The 25181-nt window shown below is 37.3% G+C and overlaps 1 protein-coding gene across 6 annotated transcripts in view; it reads right to left on the bottom strand.

The window, feature by feature from the left end:
• Positions 1–25181, bottom strand: part of RGS22 (regulator of G protein signaling 22) — a 125969-nt gene that overhangs the window by 58558 nt on the left and 42230 nt on the right. For 5 of the 6 annotated variants that reach the window (XR_009351645.1, XR_009351646.1, XM_059165927.1 and 2 more), the window contains 7 exons: positions 23171–23789; positions 20994–21155; positions 17743–17917; positions 16723–16856; positions 10678–10792; positions 8891–9013; positions 7797–7898 (listed from right to left, as the gene is read on the bottom strand). Coding sequence is in view for 3 of the 6 variants with exons in the window: in XM_059165927.1 (XP_059021910.1) it covers positions 7797–7898; positions 8891–9013; positions 10678–10792; positions 16723–16856; positions 17743–17917; positions 20994–21155; positions 23171–23789 (1430 nt within the window). In the remaining 3 variants the exon portion in view is untranslated. The remainder of the gene's footprint in view (positions 1–7796; positions 7899–8890; positions 9014–10677; positions 10793–16722; positions 16857–17742; positions 17918–20993; positions 21156–23170; positions 23790–25181) is intronic. The other variant, XR_009351647.1, reaches the window with a different exon arrangement.

The following is a 25181-nucleotide window of genomic DNA, read 5'->3' as shown; positions in this document are numbered from 1 at the left end:
AGAGTCGGCCACTTAACCCCACTGAACCACCAGACACCCCTCATTCGACTCACTTTATTGTGATATTTGCTTTACTGCTGTGGTCTGGACCAAACCTGCCATATCTCCAGGTATGTCTGTATTACTACAAGATATTCCCACCTACATTGTCTTACGTAATCCTTACAGAAGTCCTGTGAAATAGGCACGAGAGCTTTGGTAGGGTAAAGGAGGCAAAGTGCAGCATTGAAATCAGTTCTGCATCTCAAGTTTGAGCTTAATTTTGTTTCTAGCTATGAAACTTCAGCAAGGTTAACATTTCAGAGATGCAGTTTCTTTTTATCTATAAAAAATAGGATAAAAATACCTGTATGATGACTGTGGGTATTAAATTGGAAAATACATGACTGCTTCCTTTTTGGGTATGCTGACAGGCTAGATTAGTTGAAAATCTTTTCTCTATAAAATACCTAAAAATACTGGATAAAGTATAACAAATATTCTTCTAAACATGTGGCTGGATAGGAAGGAAAACCAACATAAGGGCCAAAATTAAGGAATATACTAAAAATCAGGATGATAAGCATGAGCTGCCAAAGGGAGGACCAGGGGGCAAACTGGGATTAAGAACGTGGATTTTAAGAGTCACTGGGTACAGGAGACAAGGCCTTGGATCCTCACTAGGGTGGAAAAGTTATACTAAGAGCCATACATACCACAAGGTCTTTGAAGGGTCATACACAATGTGAAATGCAGAATGGAAAAAAAAAAATGCACACATGGGTGTATCTCTATGTCTGTCTCTATCTCTGTCACTACCTACATCTACACTGACCAAACCTAGGAAACAAAATGGAAGCTTCCTTGTCCTGGCCTAGACTCCATGCAAAAGAATAAAAGAATAACTCCTGAGGATCTGTTATTGTAAATTTACCATCTCGTGAGTTTGTTTTTCAAGATTATACTTGGCAAATAAGGAAACTTCACAGTGAGAAATCAGCAATAAAAATGTGCCTAGGATAAGCACCATAGGTAAAAACCTCACTAAAGAGCTCATAATTCAGACTTCCAGTACCTACAAGAAGGAATCCAACATGTTCACAGAAATAATAAATAACAAAATTGGTTCTTCCAAGAACTACAAATCATAGAATTATTGGATGCTTAGCATCAGACTCTCAGTGTCTCCTAGTGCTCATGCCCTTTTGTAATTCTCTCCCTGTGTAGGCCTATAATGCAGGGCTTGCTTCTGAGCAACAGAACACAGTCATAGTGATGAGATATATGTGGTTTTGTGTATCTGGTTATGTTACACACAACGGTAATGCCTGTCTTGCTAAGAAACTCCTTTCCTTGCTGGTTTTGGAGAAGCGAGCTACCATGTTGTGATTTGCCACCATAGAGAGGGCCACGCTATATGGCACAGAGCTGTATAGCCTCTAGCTGACAGCCAGGGAGAAAATGAGTTCTCCTCAGGCCAGTGGCTGCAAGGACCCAGATGCTGCTGATAACCATGAAGCAGATCCTGCCCCTGTGGGGCTCCAGATGAGAAAGCATCCCTGACCAACTTCTTCTTAACTTACAGCCTTGCAGAAGATACAGCAAAGCTGTGCCCAGATTCCTTAACTGTATAAACTGTGAGATAACACATGCATATCATTTTAAGCCACAAGCTTACAGTAATACTCTCATGCCATGCAGAAATAGATAACTAAGACAGCTAGACTATAATATATGTTAAAATGCTTAAAGACATAAAGGAAAAAATTAAAAACTTAAAAAAAAAGAGACGAAAACATCAAGAAGACTTGAAAAACACAAGCAGAACATCTAATAATAATAAAAAAAATTCTTAAAATAATTGAACTCAATGGATGGGTTAAATAGCTGTTGAAAAGCTGTAAAAAGACAGAAAAATGGACACTGGGGAGGCTCAGTAAGTAAAGCGTCTGCCTTCAGCTCAGGTCATGATCCCAGAATCCTCAGAAAAGGAAAAAATTAAAAACTTAAAAAAAAAGAGACGAAAACATCAAGAAGACTTGAAAAACACAAGCAGAACATCTAATAATAATAAAAAAAATTCTTAAAATAATTGAACTCAATGGATGGGTTAAATAGCTGTTGAAAAGCTGTAAAAAGACAGAAAAATGGACACTGGGGAGGCTCAGTAAGTAAAGCGTCTGCCTTCAGCTCAGGTCATGATCCCAGAATCCTCAGATGGAACCCACATTGGACTTCCTGATCAGTGGAGAGTCTGTTTCTCCCTCTGCCCCTTACCTCACTTGTGCTCTCTCTCTCTCTCTCTCAAATTTTTTTAAAAATAAAAACGCAAAAGAGAGATTAAGAGAGATAGAGGATTGACAGTCTTGACCAGACAGGGAATCCCGAATGTGGCAAACACAGAAAAGAGAAGTAGAAAGACTGAAAGAAATAACAGCTAAGGACTTTCCAGAATTGATGCAAGACATGATTCTTCAGATTATAGAAGCCACTTAGACCCAAGAAAGATAATCATGATAAACACACTGACATGAAATATGGAACACTGAAGTCTAAGAGAAGATTAAAAATCAAATGAGGAGAAAAAGCAAAGGAGCAACAGGAGACTCTTCAAAAAGAGCAACAGAAACCCTAAGACCATAGAGTAGTATCTTCAAAGTGCTGAGAGAAAATCGTCAACCTAGAATGATATATTCAGCTATATGACCGATGAGAGAATTAAACTTTTTCAGACAAATAAAACCTGACTTTTACCACTAGTAGATCTTAATGGAAAACTTACTAAAAGATATTCTTCAGAAATGAAGCCCAAAGGAAGGAGTATGATGCAAAGGGCAATGGTAAGCATGAAATCAATGTATAAATAAACCTACACCAGCATCAAAGGTCTTAAAACAAAAGTGATGAAGGGCACCTGAGTGGGTCAGTCATTAGGCATCTGCCTTTGGCTCAGGTCATGATCCCAGGGTCCTAGGATTGAGCCCAACTTCGGGCTCCCTGCTCAGCGGGAAACCTACTTCTCTCTCTCTTCCACTCCCCCTGCTTGTATTCCCTCTCTCACTGTCTCTCTCTGTCAAAGAAATAAATAAAATCTTTAAAAAAAAAAGTGATGATAGCTACTTGGTAGGTATATTTTAAAAAATTTAAATGCCATACAAAAATGATACGTAAAATGGGCAAGGTGTGATGGAATTAAAGTGTTCTAAGATCTTTAGATTATTTGAAAGGATAAAGATAATGATTAATTGTAGACTTTGTTAACTTTGGTATGCATGTTAAAACTATAAAGGTGAAAACAGAAATAAGAAAATAAAATGTGAAGCATTATTACCACCCACATTTTATAAGACATGAAACTGAGGCTTACTAAACTGACTGACTTGACTAAGTTTACCCAGCTAACAACTAGCATAATAAGAGCATGTGATGTAAATTCATTTCTTTCCACTCCAAGTCTGTGATTTTTTATTCCTTCTATGTCATACACCCTCTGATCTAGGTGACACACATTCCTTTGAATAAGTCTAAAAATCTCACACTATTGCAAGAATATCTTTATATTGAATAGCACTTTTTAGTAAAAATAAGCAAATCCTCTTATTCCTCATTTCCATTTCATTCTTACCTACCCTCTCCACTCATTAATTCCTACATACTCCAAATAATTTTTCTCCTGGGCTCTAATTTTTACTGTTTTTTTCCCTCTCTTCCTCTTTCCCACTTAAATATGCATGTGATTAATAACTGTCTGTACACATGTGTAAACATGTGCAATATTTATGATCATACTTGTTTTCTATTTTCAAAAAAATTCTCAACATATATGCTGTAGAGAGTGGTAAATTTTAAATGCATAGTTTTTGCTGGAATGCATTTTGTTTGAAAGATTTCTACAAAGATGGAAGACGTCATAAAAGATAGTGCTACCCAGATCTGCTTCATTCTATTGTAGTGCTCTATCATTGAAGGGAGTATGTAGTATAAAAAAAAAAAAGCAGTAGGGGGCGCCTGGGTGGCTCAGTGGGTTAAAGACTCTGCCTTCGGCTCAGGCCATGATCTTAAGGTCCTGGGATTGAGCCCCGCATGGGGCTCTTTGCTCTCTGGGAGCTTGCTTCCTCCTCTCTCTCTGCCTGCTTAGGATCTGTCTGTCAAATAAATAGATAAATAAATAAATAAAAGGCAGTAGGACTATCTGTGGGAACAATCTAGGCTCCAAATCTTAGCAGTGGTTCATGCTCCCCTGGCAAACTCTTGTTAGAGTCAAAGACTTTACCTCTGCACTACAATAAGTGATTCCTTTTCTCCTTGCCATGACCATTTCCATTGGCTTCTAACTGAACTATTCTATCTTGAAACCATGCAGTAAAATCTTCAGTATGTGCCCAAGATTTCAGTTCAAACTGATTCTCCATCTAGTCTGCCTACAGATACTTCTGCAATATTTTATGAATCAATAAAACTTCAAGGTATGTAATTTGCTTACTACGATACAGGAAAAACATGTAAGTCTCTTGGAACCAATTCTCAGTTTCCTACCATATAACTTGTCAGATGTGTAAAAACAATATAAAATCAAGTTGACAGTGACTTTAACATAGTGCTACCTGATTACATTCTGCATTAGCATTATTGATCCAAATATTTGTACTGTAAATATACTCTTGAAGAAGGCCATATGCCATTTCTGTTATAAAGAAATGATTGAGAAACAAGACAGAGGATCATAGGGGAAGGGAGGGAAAATGAAACAAGATGAAACCAGAGAGGGAGACAAATCATAAGAGACTCTTATGCTCAGGAAACAAACTGAGGGTTTCTGTAGGGGATGGGGGCAGGGGGGAGTAATGGCGTGGCTGGGTGATGGATATTGGGGAGGGTATGTACTATGGTGAATGCTAAGAATTGTGTAAGACTGATGAATCACACAAACCATAAGTGACTCTTAATCTCACAAAACAAACTGAGGGTTGCTGGGGGGAGGGGGTTTGGGAGAAGGGGGTGGGATTATGGACATTGGGGAGGGTATGTGCTTTGGTGAGTGCTGTGAAGTGTGTAAACCTGGTGATTCACAGACCTGTACTCCTGGGGATAAAAATATATGTTTATAAAAAATAAAAAAATTAAAAAAAAAAAAGACTGATGAATCACAGAACCGTACCCCTGAAACAAATAATATATTATAGGTTAATAAAAAGAAAAGAAATGAATGCCATTTCATACTGTGAAACAAATCTAGAGGATTATGGTATTAAAGGTGATTCTTATATCTAGAGGCACAGAAATCTTGGATAATTAAAACCTAAACTAATCTAGACAACTTGCTCCATTAACCAAAAAATAAAGTAACCATAGAAGTAAAAAGCAAACAAGCCAAAAAAGAAAAAAATCACATGACTTGCTCCTTCAGTTTCCTGCTATTCACCTGAAGGCAACTTTCTCCATTGTTTCCCTCCTTCCACTTGCTGCGACTCCCCAAAAGATAACCTAGGGAAGAATAAGTGAATTCATAGGGTATTTATATTTCTCTGTCTGGCTTATCTCACTTAGCATAACACCCTCTAGGGTCCGTTCTTATAGGTGGAATCTAAAAAACAAAATGAACAAACGACAAGAAAACAGATTCTTAAATACAAACACAAATTGGTAGTTGCTGAAGGGAGGGGAATGGGAGATGAATAAAATAGATAAAGGCAAGTAAGACATACAAACTTCCAGTTATAAGTCATGGAGAGGAAAAGCATAGCATCGGTAATAGAGTCAGTAATGTAATAACGTTGTTTGGTGACGGATGTGACTATACTTGAAATAATGAGCACTGAGTAATGTACAAAATTGTTGAATCACTATGTTGCACACCTGAAATGAACCTAACATGGTATGCTAATTATACTTCTATTTAAAAAAAAAAATGTCTAGAAGATAATCTAGAGGAGGATAAAAAGCTTACAGACCTTGATGATCCCCCAAAAGAATAATCCATCTCAGAATAAACAAAATCTGCCTGTATCCTGTTTCACAATACTTCTACAGCATGTAGAATAAGATAATCACTGAGACCTATTAAGTCTACCAAACTTAAATAGAATTTCCACTTTTACAAGTGCATGGAAATATGGTGACTACAACAACAACAGAGAACTCACTTGACAGAGCAGCTGAAGATGTTTGGAGGAGTGGGCTTTGCAGTAGTGAAAACATAATAAATAACAGGTGGTACTTTTCCAGACAGGAGCAATATGTGAGGGGGAGGAGGAGCGGTAGAGACCCACAGGTCAAGGATGAACAAGCAAAAGAGCCCCATGTGTGGTCTCAAAAAATGGCACTGGCAAATTAGGGCTAAAACTTCATGACGGCATCGAGCCAGATCTGGGCTGGGTAGCTGCTGAAACCCTTGTTCTCATAGTAAAAGTACAAAGCTCTGTCAGCTGATTTACAACACCAGAGTCCAGGTGGTGGAAGTAACAACAAACATCCAGCAGCAGCACTCTCTGAGAGCCTGAATAAGAGCGTAAGGTAAAACACGATAGGACAAAACTATCTCTGCATCATCTGGGGAGAGGGTCTCCTGAATGGGGTTATTCCAGCTAGAACCACTTATGTGGTCAACAGATACAGAAGTGATTAGCGGTTTCCTAGGCTTGAAGACTTCCTTCCATAAGATATCCTAAGACCCTGGGGTCCCAGGGTGGCTCAGTCAGTAAAGTGTCTGCCCTGGGATCAGGTCATGATGGTCCATGTTGGGCTCCCTGCTCAGCAAGAAGTCTGCTTTTGTCTCTCCTGCCCACCACCCTGCTCATGTTCTCTCTCTCTCTGTCTCTCTTTCTCAAGTAAATAAATAAAATCTTTGGTGGGGGGAAGATAATTAAGATCCTAAGAACAAAAAAACTGAAAAGATTAAGTCAGACTGAGTCATAATTCTGTTCTTTTTCCTTCTTCCCCCTCAAAAGAGGCCACGGCTCTGTCTCCCTTTGCAGAGAATCTTCCTCTGTTCTGCTTCAGGGTGATCTTGAGATGTTCTTTCCTCTACCTCTCGGTCTCTGTCTTACATAGTGTGTAGTACAGAAGCACAGGGGATGACATGGAGCCTACAGAACACAGTCAACATTCTTCCCCCACTTCGAGGTCACCAGGCTGAGGATGTCCAACAGCTGATTTCCACAGTAAGCTCAGAGAATAGCTCTGGTCTATGCATCTGCTCCCCGTCACTTCAGTGACTTGTGGCAAGTTCTCTCTCAGGGTCCTCTTTTTATTTTTTTTTTATTTATTTTTTTTTATTTATAATTTTTTTTTTTTAAAGAATTTATTTATTTATTTATTTGACAGACAGAGATCACAAGTAGGCAGAGAGGCAGACAGAGAGAGAGAGAAGAGGAAGCAGGCTCTCCACGGAGCAGACAGCCCCATGCGGGGCTCGATCCCAGGACCCTGGGATCATGACCTGAGCCGAAGGCAGAGGCTTTTAACCCACTGAGCCACCCAGGCGCCCCGCAGGGTCCTCTTTTTAAAAAAATCACTCACAACCAAACCAAAAAGACATAAATTACAAAAAATATGGGATGTCCTTTATTGGCAGAACAAGTAATTGTCAGCAAAGAGAAAATAAAGCGAACCAAATAAAACAAATAAAATGGAAACCCACAAATCAGATTATAAAATAATATTCTACTGACATTTAATGAAGCAATCCCATGACAACAATTTAACTGCTGCCTTTTTGCCTGTAGTCCCAGATTTCTTTTGTTTGGAGCTGGACACAAATTTTTCATTTCTTTGTGTACTTAGAGCCGCACATTGAACCCTAATTAGTTACTACTTACTTGGGCTTGTTTGCATACTTTAAAAGGGTGAAGTGTTTCTCCATAGAAAAGCTGATGATAAGCCTGTAGGTCAAACCAAAAGTACACACAGTTCTTCCACAACTGTAGATGGAGAAAAATATATAAATCATTACCACCCAATTATTAAAGCTCTAATTTCAAATATAAATAAATTTTTTAGCTTCTTGGTGTTACCATAAATCAGGTTCAATTTAAGATGGTCTTATCTTCTATTACAAACTGGCAATATAGAAAATATTATTGGTATTGTCACTAAAATACTGTATTTTTGCATGTATGTCTCTTATGTAATTAGCCATTAAAACAGAAAGCAATCTAGTTAAAAAGAGTAATCACATATTTCTGGCATGAAACCAAAATCTGGAGGTATTTTGATATATATGGACAAATATATATCATACTAAAACCAAACACCACTCTAATAATTGAGCTAGTGAAATATTTTACATTTAAGCAAAATGAGAAGAAAACAAAACTGGCAATGGGTTTTATTAATTAATGCACTATCCATTGCAACTTCTAATTGTAAGAGCTATTAAAAATGAAAATTAAAGGATTCATAGAAATCAACTCTGAATTTAATATATATTACATGGAAACAAAAACTCATGAGAATAAAATATTGTTAACAATGCAAGTCAAGGAGCTCCTGGGTGGCTTAGTTAAGTGTCCAACTCGATTTTAGCTCAGGTGATGGTCTCTGGGTCCTGGGATCAAGCCCATGTCTGGCTCTATGCTCATTGAGGAGTCTGCTTCAGGATTCTCTCCCTCCCTTTCCTTCCTCTGCCCCTCCCCTCTGCTGGCACACTCTTTCTCGCTCTATAAAATAAATAAGTCTCTAAAAAAATAATGTAAGTTAATCCTTTAATTTTCTTTGTAATTCTAGTAGGATAGTGAACCAAGAGAATTACAATAGAGATGTTCATATTTTCACTAAATATTTAGCATAAAATTTCTTACCAGAAGATACGGGAATTTTAATATCAAATGTAATTATTTGAGCACTGAATTCCTTCAATTTTTCTTACTTTAAAATGAAGTAAAGGCATAAAATTAAAATCATGATCTTCTACCTTGTTTCCTGAATGCTCACAGAATTTAGTAAAGAAGAATCCAGCTCTATTTTCTACATACAAAGATTGCAACAAATTTTCCATGTCAAAGCCTCCCAAGGCACCATCAGCCATGGCTTTAACCTAGATAACAAAACAGAAGTCCATGATCCATCCAGAAACATGATGATTTTTTTATGACACTGTACAACACGGTTTCATAAATTCTGCCAGGCTATCATTTTCCTGCTGGACTCTAAAATTTTTTTGTACCATATAACTAATTAATGCAGTATGTTTGCATATGACTATCATTTAAGAGTCATTTATGGAGCCAACTATCGCAACAGACTGCCTTCTATTATAAACCAATCTAATTTCAAACTTAATGTTAGGGTAACTTCTCAACCTCTATTATTTTCACGTTTCAGGCATAGCGATACCATTTTAGAAGTCTTCCAGATCTCTGTTGGTGGCCTCGTTCCTACATATTTACTGTTATGTTAGCCTTGAGGTGATGCTGTAATGGCTCCAAGAGAGTTATAAAAAGAACCATCTTCAAGGCCTCTCAGTGCTGCTCATTAACTGTCCTCAGGGGGCCCTCCTTAGACAGTCTCCCCCCTGTACAGGTCACAGCCTTCAGAATGTAAATGGTAATATAAGTTATCATAAAACTCTGTTATTTGGGGGCCTCTGTGCCAACAATGCTGGCAACCCTAATACCATTCTTGAAACACAGAAAGCTGGCTACTTTCCCAAGCATAAGAGTAACTTTAGAATACAAAAAAGCATTGGGACGCCTGGGTGGCTCAGTTGGTTAAGCAGCTGCCTTCGGCTCAGGTCATGATCCCAGCGTCCTGGGATCGAGTCCCACATCGGGCTCCTTGCTCGGCAGGGAGCCTGCTTCTCCCTCTGCCTCTAGCCTGCCACTCTGTCTGCCTGTGCTTGCACTCTGTATCTCTCTCTCTCTCTAACAAATAAAAAAAAAAAAAAAAAAAAAATCTTTAAAAAAAAAAAAAAAAAAAAAGCATTTACTGTTCATAGGAACTCTTTGGTATTTGCTGTGTGGAACTCAGACTTCTTTGTAATCTTAAGATAACGGTGGCATGAACAATTTAAGGTATTGTTATAGTGTTTCTCTGCCTCTCTCTTTATCCCTCTACTAAACATATTCTAAAGTGAAACTTTAATGTTTTAATGATGTTTAACTGTTGGCATTCCAAAAACTAAAAAAAAAAATTATTTTGGCAGGAAAAAAAGCTCTTCTTAGAAGCAAAGAAGAATTGTTTGCTTAGAATAAAATAAAAAGTTATACAAAATTATAGCTAAGTGATCAGACTATATTGGGACTACCAAAGTTTCTACATAAAGTATAATCCTTAGGGAATATAAAATTGTTATCCCTAACTGGTGTAGAAAATCCACATTATCAAGGTAGCCACACACTGGAAATACTCTGCTTTATAAAAATTCTGTTTCCAAAACATAACATCAAAATTGTTTTTTATCAACTATTAGCAATTTAATAAAAATAATGGATGGTCTTATTTTGTACCTAAGGTGTTCTCACACCAAACCAGAAGACTGCTGTCCTTGAAGATAGTAATCAATGGAGTATATAGCAACATGGTATTACAAAAGGAAACACAGAGAAAATTTTTGGATAAAAATCTTTTTGGAAGGAAGAAATAAAATGTGTTGTTTAGTAGAGAAAAAATACTACGGTAAATCAATGAAAACTCTCTAAAAGCAGGGGACATTGGTCAGTTAAATGAAGAATCAGATAAATCAGTTCTCAAAATACTTACCAAAGGTTCTTCTGTGTAAGTGTATCTTCTATCCAGCTGGGGCTTCAGACATTCAGAAATGTCAGTAAAAGATGTTAAGCGAATAACATTGCTGCTTTCCAACCTGTGCCTCAGCCTAAATTATAAGGATAAGAACTCATTGATCAATATGTATTGAGCACCTTTGGTATATATGACACCAAATCTTAGGAATGCATTTGAGCACTGTGAGAGAATAGGGGGGAAAAACAGTGCAAGTTATCAAGTCCAGCCTTTTAAGAAGTGGTTGAGAAAATGAAGTATAGTCCTACAGAAAGAACTCTCAATATGATTAACTGCTGGTTGAATGAATTCAAGAATATATTATAGATGTCAAATGACTGGGATGGATAACAGTGAGAAGTCCCTTTGAGGTCTATTAGTAATTAAAGAAATGGGATTTCCCTGAAAAATGGGTAGTGTGTATGTGTGTGTGTATGTTCAGAGGGGTTCTTGAGATGGCAAGAAGAGTGAGAAATACGTGAAAGTAGATAAGGAAATTCTTGTTTAAAAGGCAGCAAGTTAACTGATTTGCTTAGGGCAAGAGGACACTAACAGTTAAGTAAACACTATATAACACAAACCAAACACTGTGCTAAATACAATTCACATTATCATATTTAATCCTCACAACAGGTGGGATTCATAAGGATTTATATGTGGTAGTGTGGGGTGAGATAATGGAAGACTATGAAGCTAGACTAATGACTTGGCACATTACCTTTTTATACTTTAATATCCAGCTCCCTCGCCTTACCTCACTGCAATTATTCTGATCCTTACTTTCCAGCTCCATAGAACATGGTGATCCACTTCACCAATATATCTGCTCCAATCCAGCAGCGGATTGCTTTGCAGGCTCTTCTCAGACCAAAGAGAGGTATAACATGCTTCTGTTTCCATTCCTCTGTTGACTGACTGGCTAACTTAGCACTCATTCCCGGTGACATGCCTCTGTAACTAGCACCACTGAGATACTGAGAAAGCTAAATATTCACTTTCTAAGACTGACTTGCTGGGATGGATCATGTGACACAGTTATGACCAATGAGATACAAAACAGTCTGCTGGGGAGCTTCTAAGAAAACTTGCTTTCCCAACCAAAGGGAAATATTTAATGAAAGTTGCCCTTCTTCTTTATGATTTGAAAGTCTGATATCAGGAGCTATAACATGAATGAATATGAAAGAATGGCCAAGAACATTACAAAAATTCAGGACCTAATATTTCCAGTCCAAGGAACGAATACTGGCAGTTGCCTACCCTCAGATTTCTTCCTCTGTGAGAAAAATAAGCCCAATTTGTCTAAGCCATTATTATTCAAGTTTTCTGTTATTTGCAGCTGAACAGTCTTAAATTACTATCAACAAACATATCCACCTATACCTATCCTTATTTCCTTCCATCCTGTCTCAGGAAAAAGTATCCCATCTCATAGCCAATGTTAATCTCATGGCTTTTGTTCTTGAATCCTTCCTTCTATTCTCCTTTGAAAATACAGAGCTTCTTTGTTCTTGTTGGTGTTTTAACTTTTCCCTTTCCACTAGATACTACCTTAGGCATATAAACAGGCTCAAGTCTCCTCCACTTTAAAAATATTGTTTTCTGCTTCAGAAAGTCATCAAATCACAAAGGAAGAGAACAAGAAAAAAAAAGGAACAAGGGAATTACAAAATAGCCAAAAAACAATTAACAAAATGACAGTAAGTTGGTACCTATCAATAATTATTTTAAATGTAAATGGACTAAACTCTTCAATTAAAAGACACAGAGAGGCTTGAATGCACTCATACATGCTGAAAGGAGTATATTGTTACAACTCTTATGAAATATAGTTTTGTGATTTTTAAATCACATGAACTTTGATTTAGAAATTCAACTTTGAAAAATTAATCTTGCAGACATATGCATACATGAAATACATCAAATGTATAAGAATATCCATTGCAGTATTGTTTTTAATAATGAAAAATATTGTAAATGATGTCCATGTCCCTCAATAGAATACAAATACAATGTTTGGCATAAAATCAAAGATAACTAGATATAAGGAGAGATAAGATTATAAGAATAAGAAACAACAGAAAAAACACATTATAGTATACCTATAACTAAACTAATAGATAGCATGTACTGCTATGAGACACCTTCTCCAATGAATTCAGTAAAAACAAAAGTATAGAATAAGTGGATAGCATGTAACTAATTTTCAACTGTGCATATATTTCCAATTTTGAAAATAAAATAATTTAATTTCAGCAAATGACACAAAAACTTTACAGATATTTTCCACTGCATAGAAAATAATCTCCAAACTCCCTAATGTGACACACAAAAAATTGACTATCTGAACCTCTTTTATTGTTTTAGCTTGTTTCTTGCCTTTTCACTGTAATACCCTATTCTCTAGTCACAAAAGACATAAAAACTATGCATAGTTCTCAAAATTAAACTTTTCTCTCAATTCATACTTGTATATTTTTATCACTTGAAAAATTAAGGTAATGCTTTCTTCATAGGGATGCAGTAAGAACTGATATAATGCAAACAAAGCACACCAAAGCTCATTAAGTGCTATTTCTGGAAATGGCAGGGAGGGTGATTTGGCCCAACTCTCCCTTTGAAGACTAATTAGATAAACTTAAAAATACAAAAATTAATCTGCTAAAAGAAATTTGAGTGCTAACAATGTAGTTAAGAATTCTAGGGCCAACAGAAATAAACCCACAATTACATGGTCAATTAATCTTTGACAAAAAATGCAAGAACATGTAATGGGAAAAAAACATTCTCTTCAACAAGTGGTTGAGGAAACTGGGCAGTTACATGCAAAAGAATGAGACTGCACCAACTTTCTTACACCATACACAAAAATAAACTCAAAATGGATTAAGGACCTAAATGTGAGACCTAAAACCATAAAACTCCTATAGGACAGCACAAACAGTAATTTCTCAGACATTGGCCATAATCACATTTTTTTGGATATGTCTTCTGAGGCAAGGGAACCAAAAGCAAAAATAAACTATTGGGACTATACCAAAATAAGAAGCTTCTGCACAGCAAAAACAAAACAACAAAACAAAAACAACCAACAAAAACTAAAAACAACCTATTGAATGAAGAAGATATTTGCAAATGATATATCTGATAAAGAGTTGGTATCAAAAATATATAAGGAACCTATACAACTCAAAACTTAAAAAAAAGAGTCCAATTCAAAACTGGGCACAAGACATGAACAGACATTTTTCCAAAGAAGACATACAGATGGCTAACAGACATGAAAAGATACTCATCATCACTCAGCATCAGGGAAATGCAAATCTAAACTACAATGAATATCACCTCACACTTGTCAGAATGACTAAAATCAAAACCACAAGAAACAAGTGTTGGTGAAGATGTGGAGAAAAAGGAACCCTCTTTCACTGTTGGTGAGAATGCAAGCTGGTGCAACCATTGTGGAAAACAGTACAGAGTTTCCTCAAAAAGTTTAAAATTAGACTACTCTACAATCCAGCAATGGCACCACTGGATATTTACCTCCAAAATACAAAAACACTAATTCATGTATGTATATTGTACATATACAATAGTCAAATTATGGAAGCAGCCTAAGTGTCCATCAATAGATGAATGGATAAAGAAAATGTGGAATACATATATAATGGAATATTACTTGCCCATAAAAAATGAAATCTTCCCATTTGCAATGACATGGAAGGACTTAGTATAATGTTAAACAAAATAAGGCAGTCAAAGAAAGACCAATACTAAATGATTTTACTCTCGTGCAATTTAAGAAACAATACAAACAAGCAAAGAGAAAAAGAGTGAGACAAACCAAGAAACACATACTTAACTATAGAGAACAAACTGATGGTTACCAGAGGGGAGGTGGGTGGGGAAATGTGAGAAATGAGGTGTTGGGGATTAAAAAGTACACTTAGGGACGCCTGGGTGGCTCAGTTGGTTAAGCAGCTGCCTTCGGCTCAGGTCATGATCCCAGCGTCCTGGGATCGAGTCCCACATTGGGCTCCTTGCTCAGCAGGGAGCCTGCTTCTCCCTCTGCCTCTGCCTGCCATTCTTTCTGCCTGTGCTCGCTCTATCCCCCTCTCTCTCTCTGATAAATAAGTAAAATCTTTTTAAAAAAATAAAAATAAAAAGTACACTTATAATGATGAGCACTGAGTAATGTATAGAATTGCTGAATCACTATATTGTATACCTGAAACTAATATAATACTGTATGTTAACTACACTAGAATTATAATAAAAAAAAACTTTTAAAAAGGTAATATAACTGACAATATAAAAAAAGAGGTGGTTTATATTTACAATGAATATTACTCAGCTATAGAAAAGAGTGAATTCTTGCCATTTGCAACAACACAGATAGATCCAGAGAATATAATGCTGAGTGAAATAAGTCAGTCAGAGGAAGACGAATACCATGATTTCACTCACATATGGAATTTAAGAAAAAAAAAAACAAAGGCAAAAAAGAGACAAACTAAAGGAACAGACCTTTAACTATAGAGATTAAACTGATGATTATGGGGGAGGGATGGGTGAAACAGGTGAAGAGGATGGAGAGTACACTTACCCTGGTGAGCGCTGAGTAATACATGTAACTATTCAATCACTATAGACTAATATATGCGGAAACTAGTATAATATTGTAAGTTAACTACATTCGAGTTAAAATTAATAATAATAATAATAAAATTTTAAAAAGGAATTATGGGGCCAAAACTCATTGAGGAAGTAAAATTCTCAGAGGCAAGGAATCTGGGAAGATATCAGAGTAGGAGGTACCAGGAACCTGCTTCCCCACCAGATCACAGTTTCACTGGCAGGATCTAAAGTAACTATTTTGGAACTCTGGAGTCTTTGCTTAAGGCTTTCAACTTCCAGAGGAAGGCTTGGAGAGTAAACTGTGGTTCATTTTGGTCAATTAGAGTTGCTGGCACAACAGCAACAGCTAACCTTCCCCTACCCCCAGCCCTGTGGCAGACGGCTGTGTCTGTGTTCTGGAGCATTCTGCATATAGCTGCAAGAGTCAGGCCAAGCAGAAAGGACCCTGTCTACCAAATCTCAGGGATCTGAGCTCTGATCTCTGCTGCTACAGATCAAAGAGGTGCAGAAGAGGCACGTGGCCCCTGGGGTTGCTCCTTTCCTCTTGGTTGCAAGCCCAGTCCCCTTCGGGCTGAAGTGACTTCCGGGGAATTTAAAGAAACATTGCCCTTTTTACTTCATTTTTCTCTTTTGCCTCCTTTCAGAAGCCAGACATGAAAGATTAGAACATTCAAAAGCAAAATGCATATTCAGGAAAAAATTAGAAAGAGACCACACATGTCCAGGAAAAGGCACATACTAGAAAGACCTAAGAAGACCCTAAGTTTTACCTCAGGCTGACCTTTGGTGCAGTCTACAATTTAAAAAAAAAATTAAAGATAAGTTTAAAATGGTGAAATTCATGTCATATGAATTTTATCTCAAAGGAAAAAAAAAGAATAAAAGTGAAATAACAAATTAATGGACCAGCAGATCCCACACCAAAGTTAACACCAAAGGGTACTTTTTTAGGTTGAAGGAAAATCCCATTTTAAATAAAGAACAGTGAAAAGAGTATGTATGTGGGCAAATCTAAATGATTAATGTAATATATGCTGTCTTAAGTAATGACAAAATTCTTGAGAGTCTTAGAAGTTTGCAAGTTTGAGAAATATTGAACTACTGAATAAGGTCAAGGAGGAACTGGAGGGAAATCTCAGAAGCCTTTGACCATACAGCTCATAAGAGGGTGGAGATCAGAGGCACCATTTATTTCAAAAGACTAGTCTCAGGAGTTCTGCCCCTAATTCAGAGTATGCATGACTCTAATATCTATCACCAAAATATAAGGAACTCCTATTAAAAAAAAATCAGTGTATTCAGGTTTTAATTTCTATTTAATTTTTCAATTCCTCAAAAATCTTATCATTGCAAAATAACACTTGACACATACAAAGGTGTACCTACCCTTTCTCAGTCACATTGCCCTTCGAAGAAATTAGAGACAAAGACTTGCTCCTCCACGGTTTTTGAACTGCTGTTTTTACTCGAGGGGGTTTCTTGGGAGATTTAGGACGTTGTAATAAATTGGACTCTTCTTTCTAAAAAGTTAAAATAATACGCAAAGTGAAAAATGAGCCATAGGAAGGGGGAAAAAAAAAGGCCAGAGACTAAAGCATAGCTCTGCCCATCCACCTTAAATTTGTTTTGTGAGCTTGCACAGTGGTGGAGGGCATCTGGGTCATCCTACTCACATGTACTCATACGTGATGCTCAAAGAGACACCTAAAGTAAGTGGGGGAACATGCCACATGGATATCTGGAAGAACAGTGCTCTGAGTGAAGGGAACAGCAAGTGCACCACTTCCAGATTTTTGCCTCGTGTGTTCCAAAAACAGGAGAGAGGCCAGTGTGTTTGGAGTAGATGAGGTTCAGGAAGACAGGAAATGAGGCCAGGAGGACAGCAGGGATGTGTTTAGCTGTGTAAAGACCTTGGATTTATTCTGAGTGAGAGAGGAGGCCCCTAGGGAATTCTGAGCAGGGGAGTGACCTGGTCATACATATATATATATATATATATATATATATATATATATATTTTTTAAGATTTTATTTATTTATTTGACAGAGAGAGTTCACAAGTAGACAGAGAGGGAGGCAGAGAGAAAGGGGGAAAAGCAGGCTCCCCACTGAGCAGAGAGCCCGATGCGGGACTCGATCCCAGGACGCTGGGATCATGACTGGAGCCAAAGGCAGAGGCCCAACCCACTGAGCCACCCAGGTGCCCTGGTCATATATTTTTAAAGGCTCACTCTGGCTGCTTGGTAAAGAACAGACCATGGATTTTTCCTAATGCGTAATTGTTGCAACATGTACATTAATAACAACCCCCCAAAAAGTTAACATAAGTATTAGTGCACAAAACACAAGCATGGATATTTTATCATAAACTTAATAAAGAGATCAAAGTATCAATGTCTACCTGACCTGCATATCAGATATCTGTGGAATACAAGATTTAGGTCTTAATGGCAAGAGGGTTGCCATTTGTGGAAAAGGGTCAACATCCTTCCTTGGTTTCTCTTGACGGAGGTGCCAGAATTTCAGTTCAGCACTAGCATGTTTCACTGAGGATGAATGAGTAACACAGAATCTTGGTGCCCTAGTCAAAGGAAAAACAAATTTAAGATTAAGCTAGGCAATAAGCCTCAAAAATTGAAAGCTTACAAAATCTAGAATGCCAATGCTCACTCACAATTATGTCTTACCAAAATCCTTTTTCTAAAAATTCCCACTTTTTTATTGCTGCCTCACCTTTAAAAAAAATGTTTTTCTATGATATATCAACTGCCTGAAATCACACTCACTCAAAGAGGTGATATACATTAGGAAAAAAATAATTAATAAAACTACATTCAAATTACTATCTGCTTGATAAGAAAAAGAAATCTATATACCTATTGATGAAGGAATTTTTTAAAATAACTTTCAGTTTCGAGTAAAATGAACATAAAATTCACCTGTGATCATTTTACAGCAGTAAAAAGAAGGGGCACATGCATCCCAATGTTCATAGCAGCAATGTCCACAATAGCCAAACTGTGGAAAGAACTGGGATGCCCTTCAACAGACGAACAGATGAAGAAGGTGTGGTGCATATACACAATGGAATACTACTCAGCCATCAGAAAGGAGGAATACCCACCATTGGTACTGCCATGGATGGAACTGGAGGGGATTATGCTGAGTAAAATAAGTCACCGAGAAAGACAATTATCGTATGGTTTCGCTCATATGTGGAACATAAGAAATAGAGCGGAGGACCATAGGGGAATGGAGACAAAACTGAATGGCAAGAAATCAGAGAGGGAGAAAAACCATGAAAGCCTCTGGACTCTGGGAAACAAACTGAGGGTTACAGAAGGCAGGGGGCTGAGAGGATGATGTTTATGAAGGACGGTACATGTTGGGATGAACACTAGGTGTTATACACAACTAATGAATCGTTGAACACTACAACAAAAATTTACAATATACTATATGCTGGCTAATTGAACATAATAAAAAAACTGGTAGATGAAATTCACATTTTAAAATACACAAACATTTTTATAATGTTTAACTACACAACTGAAGTGGATTTTGATTCATACGTTCTATTTTCAAGCCTTAATTTTAAAGATAAGAATTAGTTTTACACAATTTATATAAATGACAGACCAACACTACTTCCAGAAGCCCAAGAAAAAGAATGTTTGGCACAATGTCAAGGCCACGGTTAATTGGATGGCTATCCTGGTATTTAGTCTGTGAGCTAACTCTTTATTGGCTGTAGAGCTAACCCCAGCTGTCAGGCCTGATGCTAATTGCAACTTAGACCAGGTTTTCCCCCTGATGCTACAGCCCAAAGACGAATTTCCTCTCCATATTTCAGGTCCTGGCAAGAAACTCCCTTTAAAATAGAAAGAAAGCAGATATTGCCCTGATGTGAACACAGGCTGGGAGTGGAAGAAAATCCAAAGTTCATAATTACTTTAGATTCAGAGAGAACACTGTACAGATCTGGGTGGTCATCCTAACTATATTTCAGAACCTTTACTTGCAGACTTGGAAATACCCCAAATGACCTCTTATGTCAACCAGTAAGTGGGAATATCTATAAGGTCCTCATCTAGTAAAGCAGACATGTGCTGATCAGAAAACCTAAGTGTCTCAATTTTCTGATTTCCATCATTCTACTATACTCATATAAACCCCCATAAGTCTTTGTTGCCCCACCATTATAATCTTGCATAATTATTATTTCATTCATAGCATTAATTTTTTATTAGCCACTGTGTAAATTCATCAAATATTGTGGTACAAATAAATATTAAAAAAAAACTGGTGGTGTATTATTTTTCATGCTTCCACCATATGAGCTCTCATATACACTGTACACATCTTAATTCTCAAACTCTAGAGGGTGGGAGAAGGTATCTGTCACATAATACCATCAAATGAACTGGATTCAACATGGTATGTGTATGTATGTGAGTATGTACATATGTGTGTGTATATATATCCCAATAGAAGAATGGGCAAATGAGATAAATAAGCAATTCATGAAAATTGAAATCCAAATGACCAAATGACCAATCATGGAAAAGATTACCAGCCTCATTAGAACTCAGGGAAATGCCAGTTATAACCACAGGACATCAATGACACACCAAACACATAGGCAAAAATTAAGTCTGACAATGTTAAATGTCACCATGGATTTACAGCAATGGGCACTCTCTTATTCTGCTGATGAGCGCCTAAGTGGGTACAACTGCTATAGAAAAAATGGATATGTATAGAAGAATATACATTATAGTACTGCTTTTAATTGTGAAAAGTAGGAAACAACCTAAATGTTTAAAAAAATAGCAATTATCATATATTCAAAAAGTGGAATACCAATATACATCAATGAAAATCAATAAAACTCTTAAACACAATTACAGACAATTCTCAAGTGTAATGTTGACAGAAGACACAAAAGAATGCATACAACATGTTTCCATTTATATCAAGTCGTAGAATAGGCAGCAATAAGTATAAGCTTAGGTATTTATTTGCATATATGGTTGGTAAAACTATAAAGAAAAGTAAGGGGGGGGGTGCCTGGATGGTTCAGTCAGTGGAGTGTCTGACTTCAGTTCAGGTCACGATCCTGGAGTCCTGGGACCCAGAGTCCTGCATCAGGATCCCTGCCCAGCCAGCAGCCTGCTTCTCCCTCTGCCTGCTGCTCCCCCTGCTTGTGCACTCTCTCACTCTTTCTCTCTGTCAAATAAATTAATAAAAATCTAAAAAAAACTTTTTTTCTTAAAAAAAAAAGAAAAAAAAAGTAAGAGGATGATAATCACAAAAGTCAGGATAGTGGTTACCTCCAAGGGGGAGTGAGGGTGTTGTGATTGATAACTGACCTTCAAGGGTCTTGGCAATGTTTTATTTCCCAGCCCACGTAGTGGTTACATAAGTATGTGCTTCATGATATTCATTAAACGGTTGTTTGTTGCTTAAATTCCACATATGAATGAAATATAAGGTATTTATCTTTCTCTGACTGACTTCAAGGAAGGCAAAAGATAGAATAATCTTATCATTTTAAATCTCCATAAATTATAAATCAGTAAGACAAAAAAGTGTAACTTGTAACTCGCCTAGAAAAATTTAAAGCAATTAAGTTTGATTCACATTATTTTTCTTACCAATATAGAAGTAAGGGTTTTACAACCTCAGTCTGAATATTTCTTAAGTGTTCTTCATTCCACTGAGATGCATCCAGCAGCTTAAGTTTTGATAATATTTCTGTAGAAAGGTAGCAATCTCCATTGCTTACCAGATAGTATTTTTTCATCCTCTCAAGATGTCTAAAACAAAATAAACCCACACACATTGCTATGACATTCAACAAGCCAAATGTTTTCAGTTCTAAAATGTTTCAGATAAGTAATGAACTATCTCAAAACCAACACCGAGTTATGGGAGTACCAGTGTGGAGATAAAACTATTTCTTACAATTATGGGAATAGGAAGAGTATTTTTGGTAGGTTGAACAATGGTCTTCCAAAGATGTCCATGTCCTAATCCCCAGAACCTCTGAATGTTACCTTATATGGTTAAAGGCATTCTGCAGATGTGATTAGGATATATTTTTTAAGAATTTTATTTATCCATTTGTTGGGGGGGAGCGGACAGAGCGAGCATGAACAGGGGATAGGCAGAGGGAAAAGCAGACTCCCCACTGAACTGGGAGTCCAGTGTAGGCCTCGACACGGGGCTCAACCCCAGGACCTAGAGATCACAACCTGAGCAGAGGCTTAACCATCCTAGCCACCAGGTGTCCCACTGCAATTAGGATTTTGAGAAGATTATTCTAGATTATCTAGATGGCCCTAATGTAATTACAAGGGTCCTTCTAAGATGGAGGCAGGAGGGTGAGTCATTGAGAAAAGACGTGAGGCTAGAAGCAGAGGTCAGAGAAAAGATGCTATGTTCCTGGCTTGAGGATGGAGGAAAGTAGGTGACCTCTGGAAGCCAGAAAAAGCAAGGAAATGGATTCTCCCCTAGAGCCTCCAGAAAGAATGTAGCTCTGCCCACCCATGTTAGACTTCCTAATTCCAAACTGTAACAGAATAAGTTTCCGTTGCTTTAAAAGCCATTACATGTGTGGCAATCTGCTATAGCAACAATAGGAACTAAAACAGTATTGATCCTGAAGAATTTATATAGGTTGCTGGCATATAACTTCCCTAATACATCCTGAAAAGTGGTAGTGGCTTTCTCCTCCATGATCCATCAAGTCATGGTTGCAGAATCAACCATAGGGTAACCCCTGATCCTGTAAGTATGTACAACAATGAGCTCTATGATCTGCATGCCACTGAAATAAGTGGAATAACCCAGTTACTAGTATATACCCTGTCAAACCCTTCCTAGGAATTGCAACCTACTGTAGTTGATCTGCTTCAGAGCAGAAAGGAGAACACAGTCAGGAGAAAACGTTCCTAAAGCAGAGTCCTCTTAAGGTTGTTAAGTCTTACTGTGATCTAAAGCACATGAGATAGCCAAACAAGGACCTGGACGCATCGGACAACCAGGAGGCTCTCTAGAGGATATCTCGTGTATCTAGGAAATACCTTATTCAGATATGTCTGTTGAAGTGGCATTCCACCCAAGATCATGAGATTTGTCAACTGAGCAGGTTGCTAGGAACAGCAGTCTCTTAACCATGGCATAAGGTACGTTTTATATAAGATATCTGAAGCCAGCAGTTTTTTTTTTAAGATTTTATTTATTATTTATTGGACAGACAGAGATCACGAGTAGGCAGAGAGGCAAGCAGAGAGAGAGGAGGAAGCAGGCTCCCCGCCAAGCAGAGAGCCCGATGCGAGGCTCGATCCCAGGACCCTGGGATCATGACCCAAGCTGAAGGTAGAGGCTTTAACCGAGCCACCCAGGCACCCCTGAAGCCAGCGTTTTATATAAGATATCTGAAGCCAGCCAGATTCAAAGATATCTGGAGATATCTTTTATATAAGATATCTGAAGCCATAACAAAAAAATGGTTTTTTCTACAAAAATGTTTATCACTACAGTGTTATAAAAATAAAACAGAATGATTGACTTGAAAGCAGATTTAGAATCCATGGGAAGAAGTATTATGTAAACCCAAACAGCTACCTTTATTTGCATCGGAAAATTATGAAATCACAGAAGTAATAAAATTACTATTATTATAATAAAATGAATATTATTATTCATTCCTCTAAACGTATAATTTACATTTTTATTTCTATTTCAGGCTTTCTGTCGGTGCTTTAGGAAGTAAACTAATATTCCAGAACTAAAAAAAAAAAACCATTGAAAGTAAAACTAGACATACCTTTGATGTCTTCCAGGGTCCTTAAGAACTTTCAGCCTCTCGATATCCATCCATAATGACCAATATCTCTCTCCTAATGTATTTTTTATAAATTTCTTAAATCTTTCAAACTCCTTTCTATTGCCAATATCATAGGTTTTGTGAGACATGCACCAGTCAGCCCTGGTTTCTGGTCCAATGCTCTCACTCTTTGAACTTGATTGTTCTAACATCTCTTTTGACTTTTCATTTGTGATTTGAAATGTTTCACTTAACAAATTATTTCTGCCAAAGTGAGGCTCAAAACCCTCCTCGAGCACCACTTCTGTTACCTTGTTGAAGTTTATATAATCTGGGCTTTCTATCAGTGGCTCTTCAAAAATTTGATAAATTGCTACTCTCAAAATAAAGGCTATATAGGATCTTAAAAATTCCTCCCATGTTGAGAAACTCAATGTAAGGCTTTCATCATCATCCTGTTGCCTCTCAAGGTATATTCTCAAAAGGGCTTGAGAAGGAGTGTCTTGTAGAGAGATGGAGCCCATGTCGTCGTCTTCTTCGGAACGAGAAGTTAATCTAACGGATTCAGATGAGTCCCTTTTTGTCCTTGGGTGAATTCCATCATCAAAGAAAAAGCTGTCTGCATGAAATCGTAAAGGGCTATTAGATCAGATATGAATACAAAGTTGCTTTTATTTTTAACTAAAAGGGGCAGAGCCAGAATGGTCAATGGATTTGGCATGGGTCGTGACTGTGTACATGACAGAAAGTTCTGGAGCCGCATTTGATACCGTAGAGAATAAAATGTCAGCAGGACTGGCCATGTCTTCCTTGGACATGGAAGTGAATAATGGTGGCAGATGAACAAAAACTTGACATCTCTAATTCAGAAGATCTTCAAGAAGACATTATGCACTTTTAAAATGTCATATTTGAGGCTGACATAGAATGTCAATATGTAAAGGCCAAATCTATTAAACAATTAGAATGTGTACATTAAACAATTGTATGTATTCTAATATGTCATGCTAGAAGGTAAAATAAAATTAGACAATCAATGAACAGATCAGAACTAGAGTCTGAAATATCAGTAATTTTCAAAATTCACTATTTTATCAGAAAGCTTCAATTACTATCATACTTACAACTTACCATCAAAATTACAAATGGCGTAAGGTACTTATGAAGGCTTATAAATACAAATGGACTGTTTTATACTCTTTCTAAAAATAGAGTCTTTAGCTCCTGTTTTCTCCTTCATTAGAAATTGTGAAATAGGGGCGCCTTCGGCTCAGGTCATGATCTCAGGGTCCTGGGATCGAGTCCCGCATCGGGCTCTCTGCTCAGCAGGGAGCCTGCTTCCTCCTCTCTCTCTCTCTCTGCCTGCCTCTCTGCCTACTTGTGATCTCTCTGTGTCAAATAAATAAATAAAATCTTAAAAAAAAAAAAAAAGAAATTGTGAAATATTAGATGTCAGTGCTTTCTTCCACATGGCAAATCTACCACTTAAAATGCCAGACAGCAGGAAAACTGTTGTCATCTGCATTGCACTTCAATGGCCATTTTCTCAGTAATAGGTTTCAAATCCCAATGAGCTGGAGGGGTTTTATTACAATTTGTATTGAAAATGAAGATACTAAGTCCCCCCCCAGTATTAAGAGACTAGACTTTTGCAAATCGATGCTGGGTATACTCAACCCTACAGAAGCGGAGGGAGAGAGCAAGGCTAGCGTTTCTGTTCACCAGGCTCCTGCTACCCTTCCTCTTCTTGTTCATCATCTTCACTATCTTTGCTCTCCTTTACTCTTTGGGGGAAACAGCAAGAAACCTATAAATTCAGCTATTTGCAACTAAGTAGAGTAGTTTCCTCTTTACCCAGATTTAGGTTCAGCTCTAAAGAACCCAGATTTATTGTCTTCAGAGGTTGTTACACTTGTCAAAAGAATTAGGTAAGAATCTAGTGAATTGCTAAGTTCCTCTCCTGAATGACATTGCTAGATTTTTTTCCTCTAGCAATGTCATGGTGATGATA

This window comes from Mustela lutreola, chromosome 3 (genome assembly GCF_030435805.1).
Source record: "Mustela lutreola isolate mMusLut2 chromosome 3, mMusLut2.pri, whole genome shotgun sequence".
In the NCBI taxonomy this organism is placed as follows: domain Eukaryota; kingdom Metazoa; phylum Chordata; class Mammalia; order Carnivora; family Mustelidae; genus Mustela; species Mustela lutreola.
The sequence above is the reverse complement of the archived record's forward strand: the minus strand, read 5'-3'. Positions and strand labels throughout refer to the sequence as shown.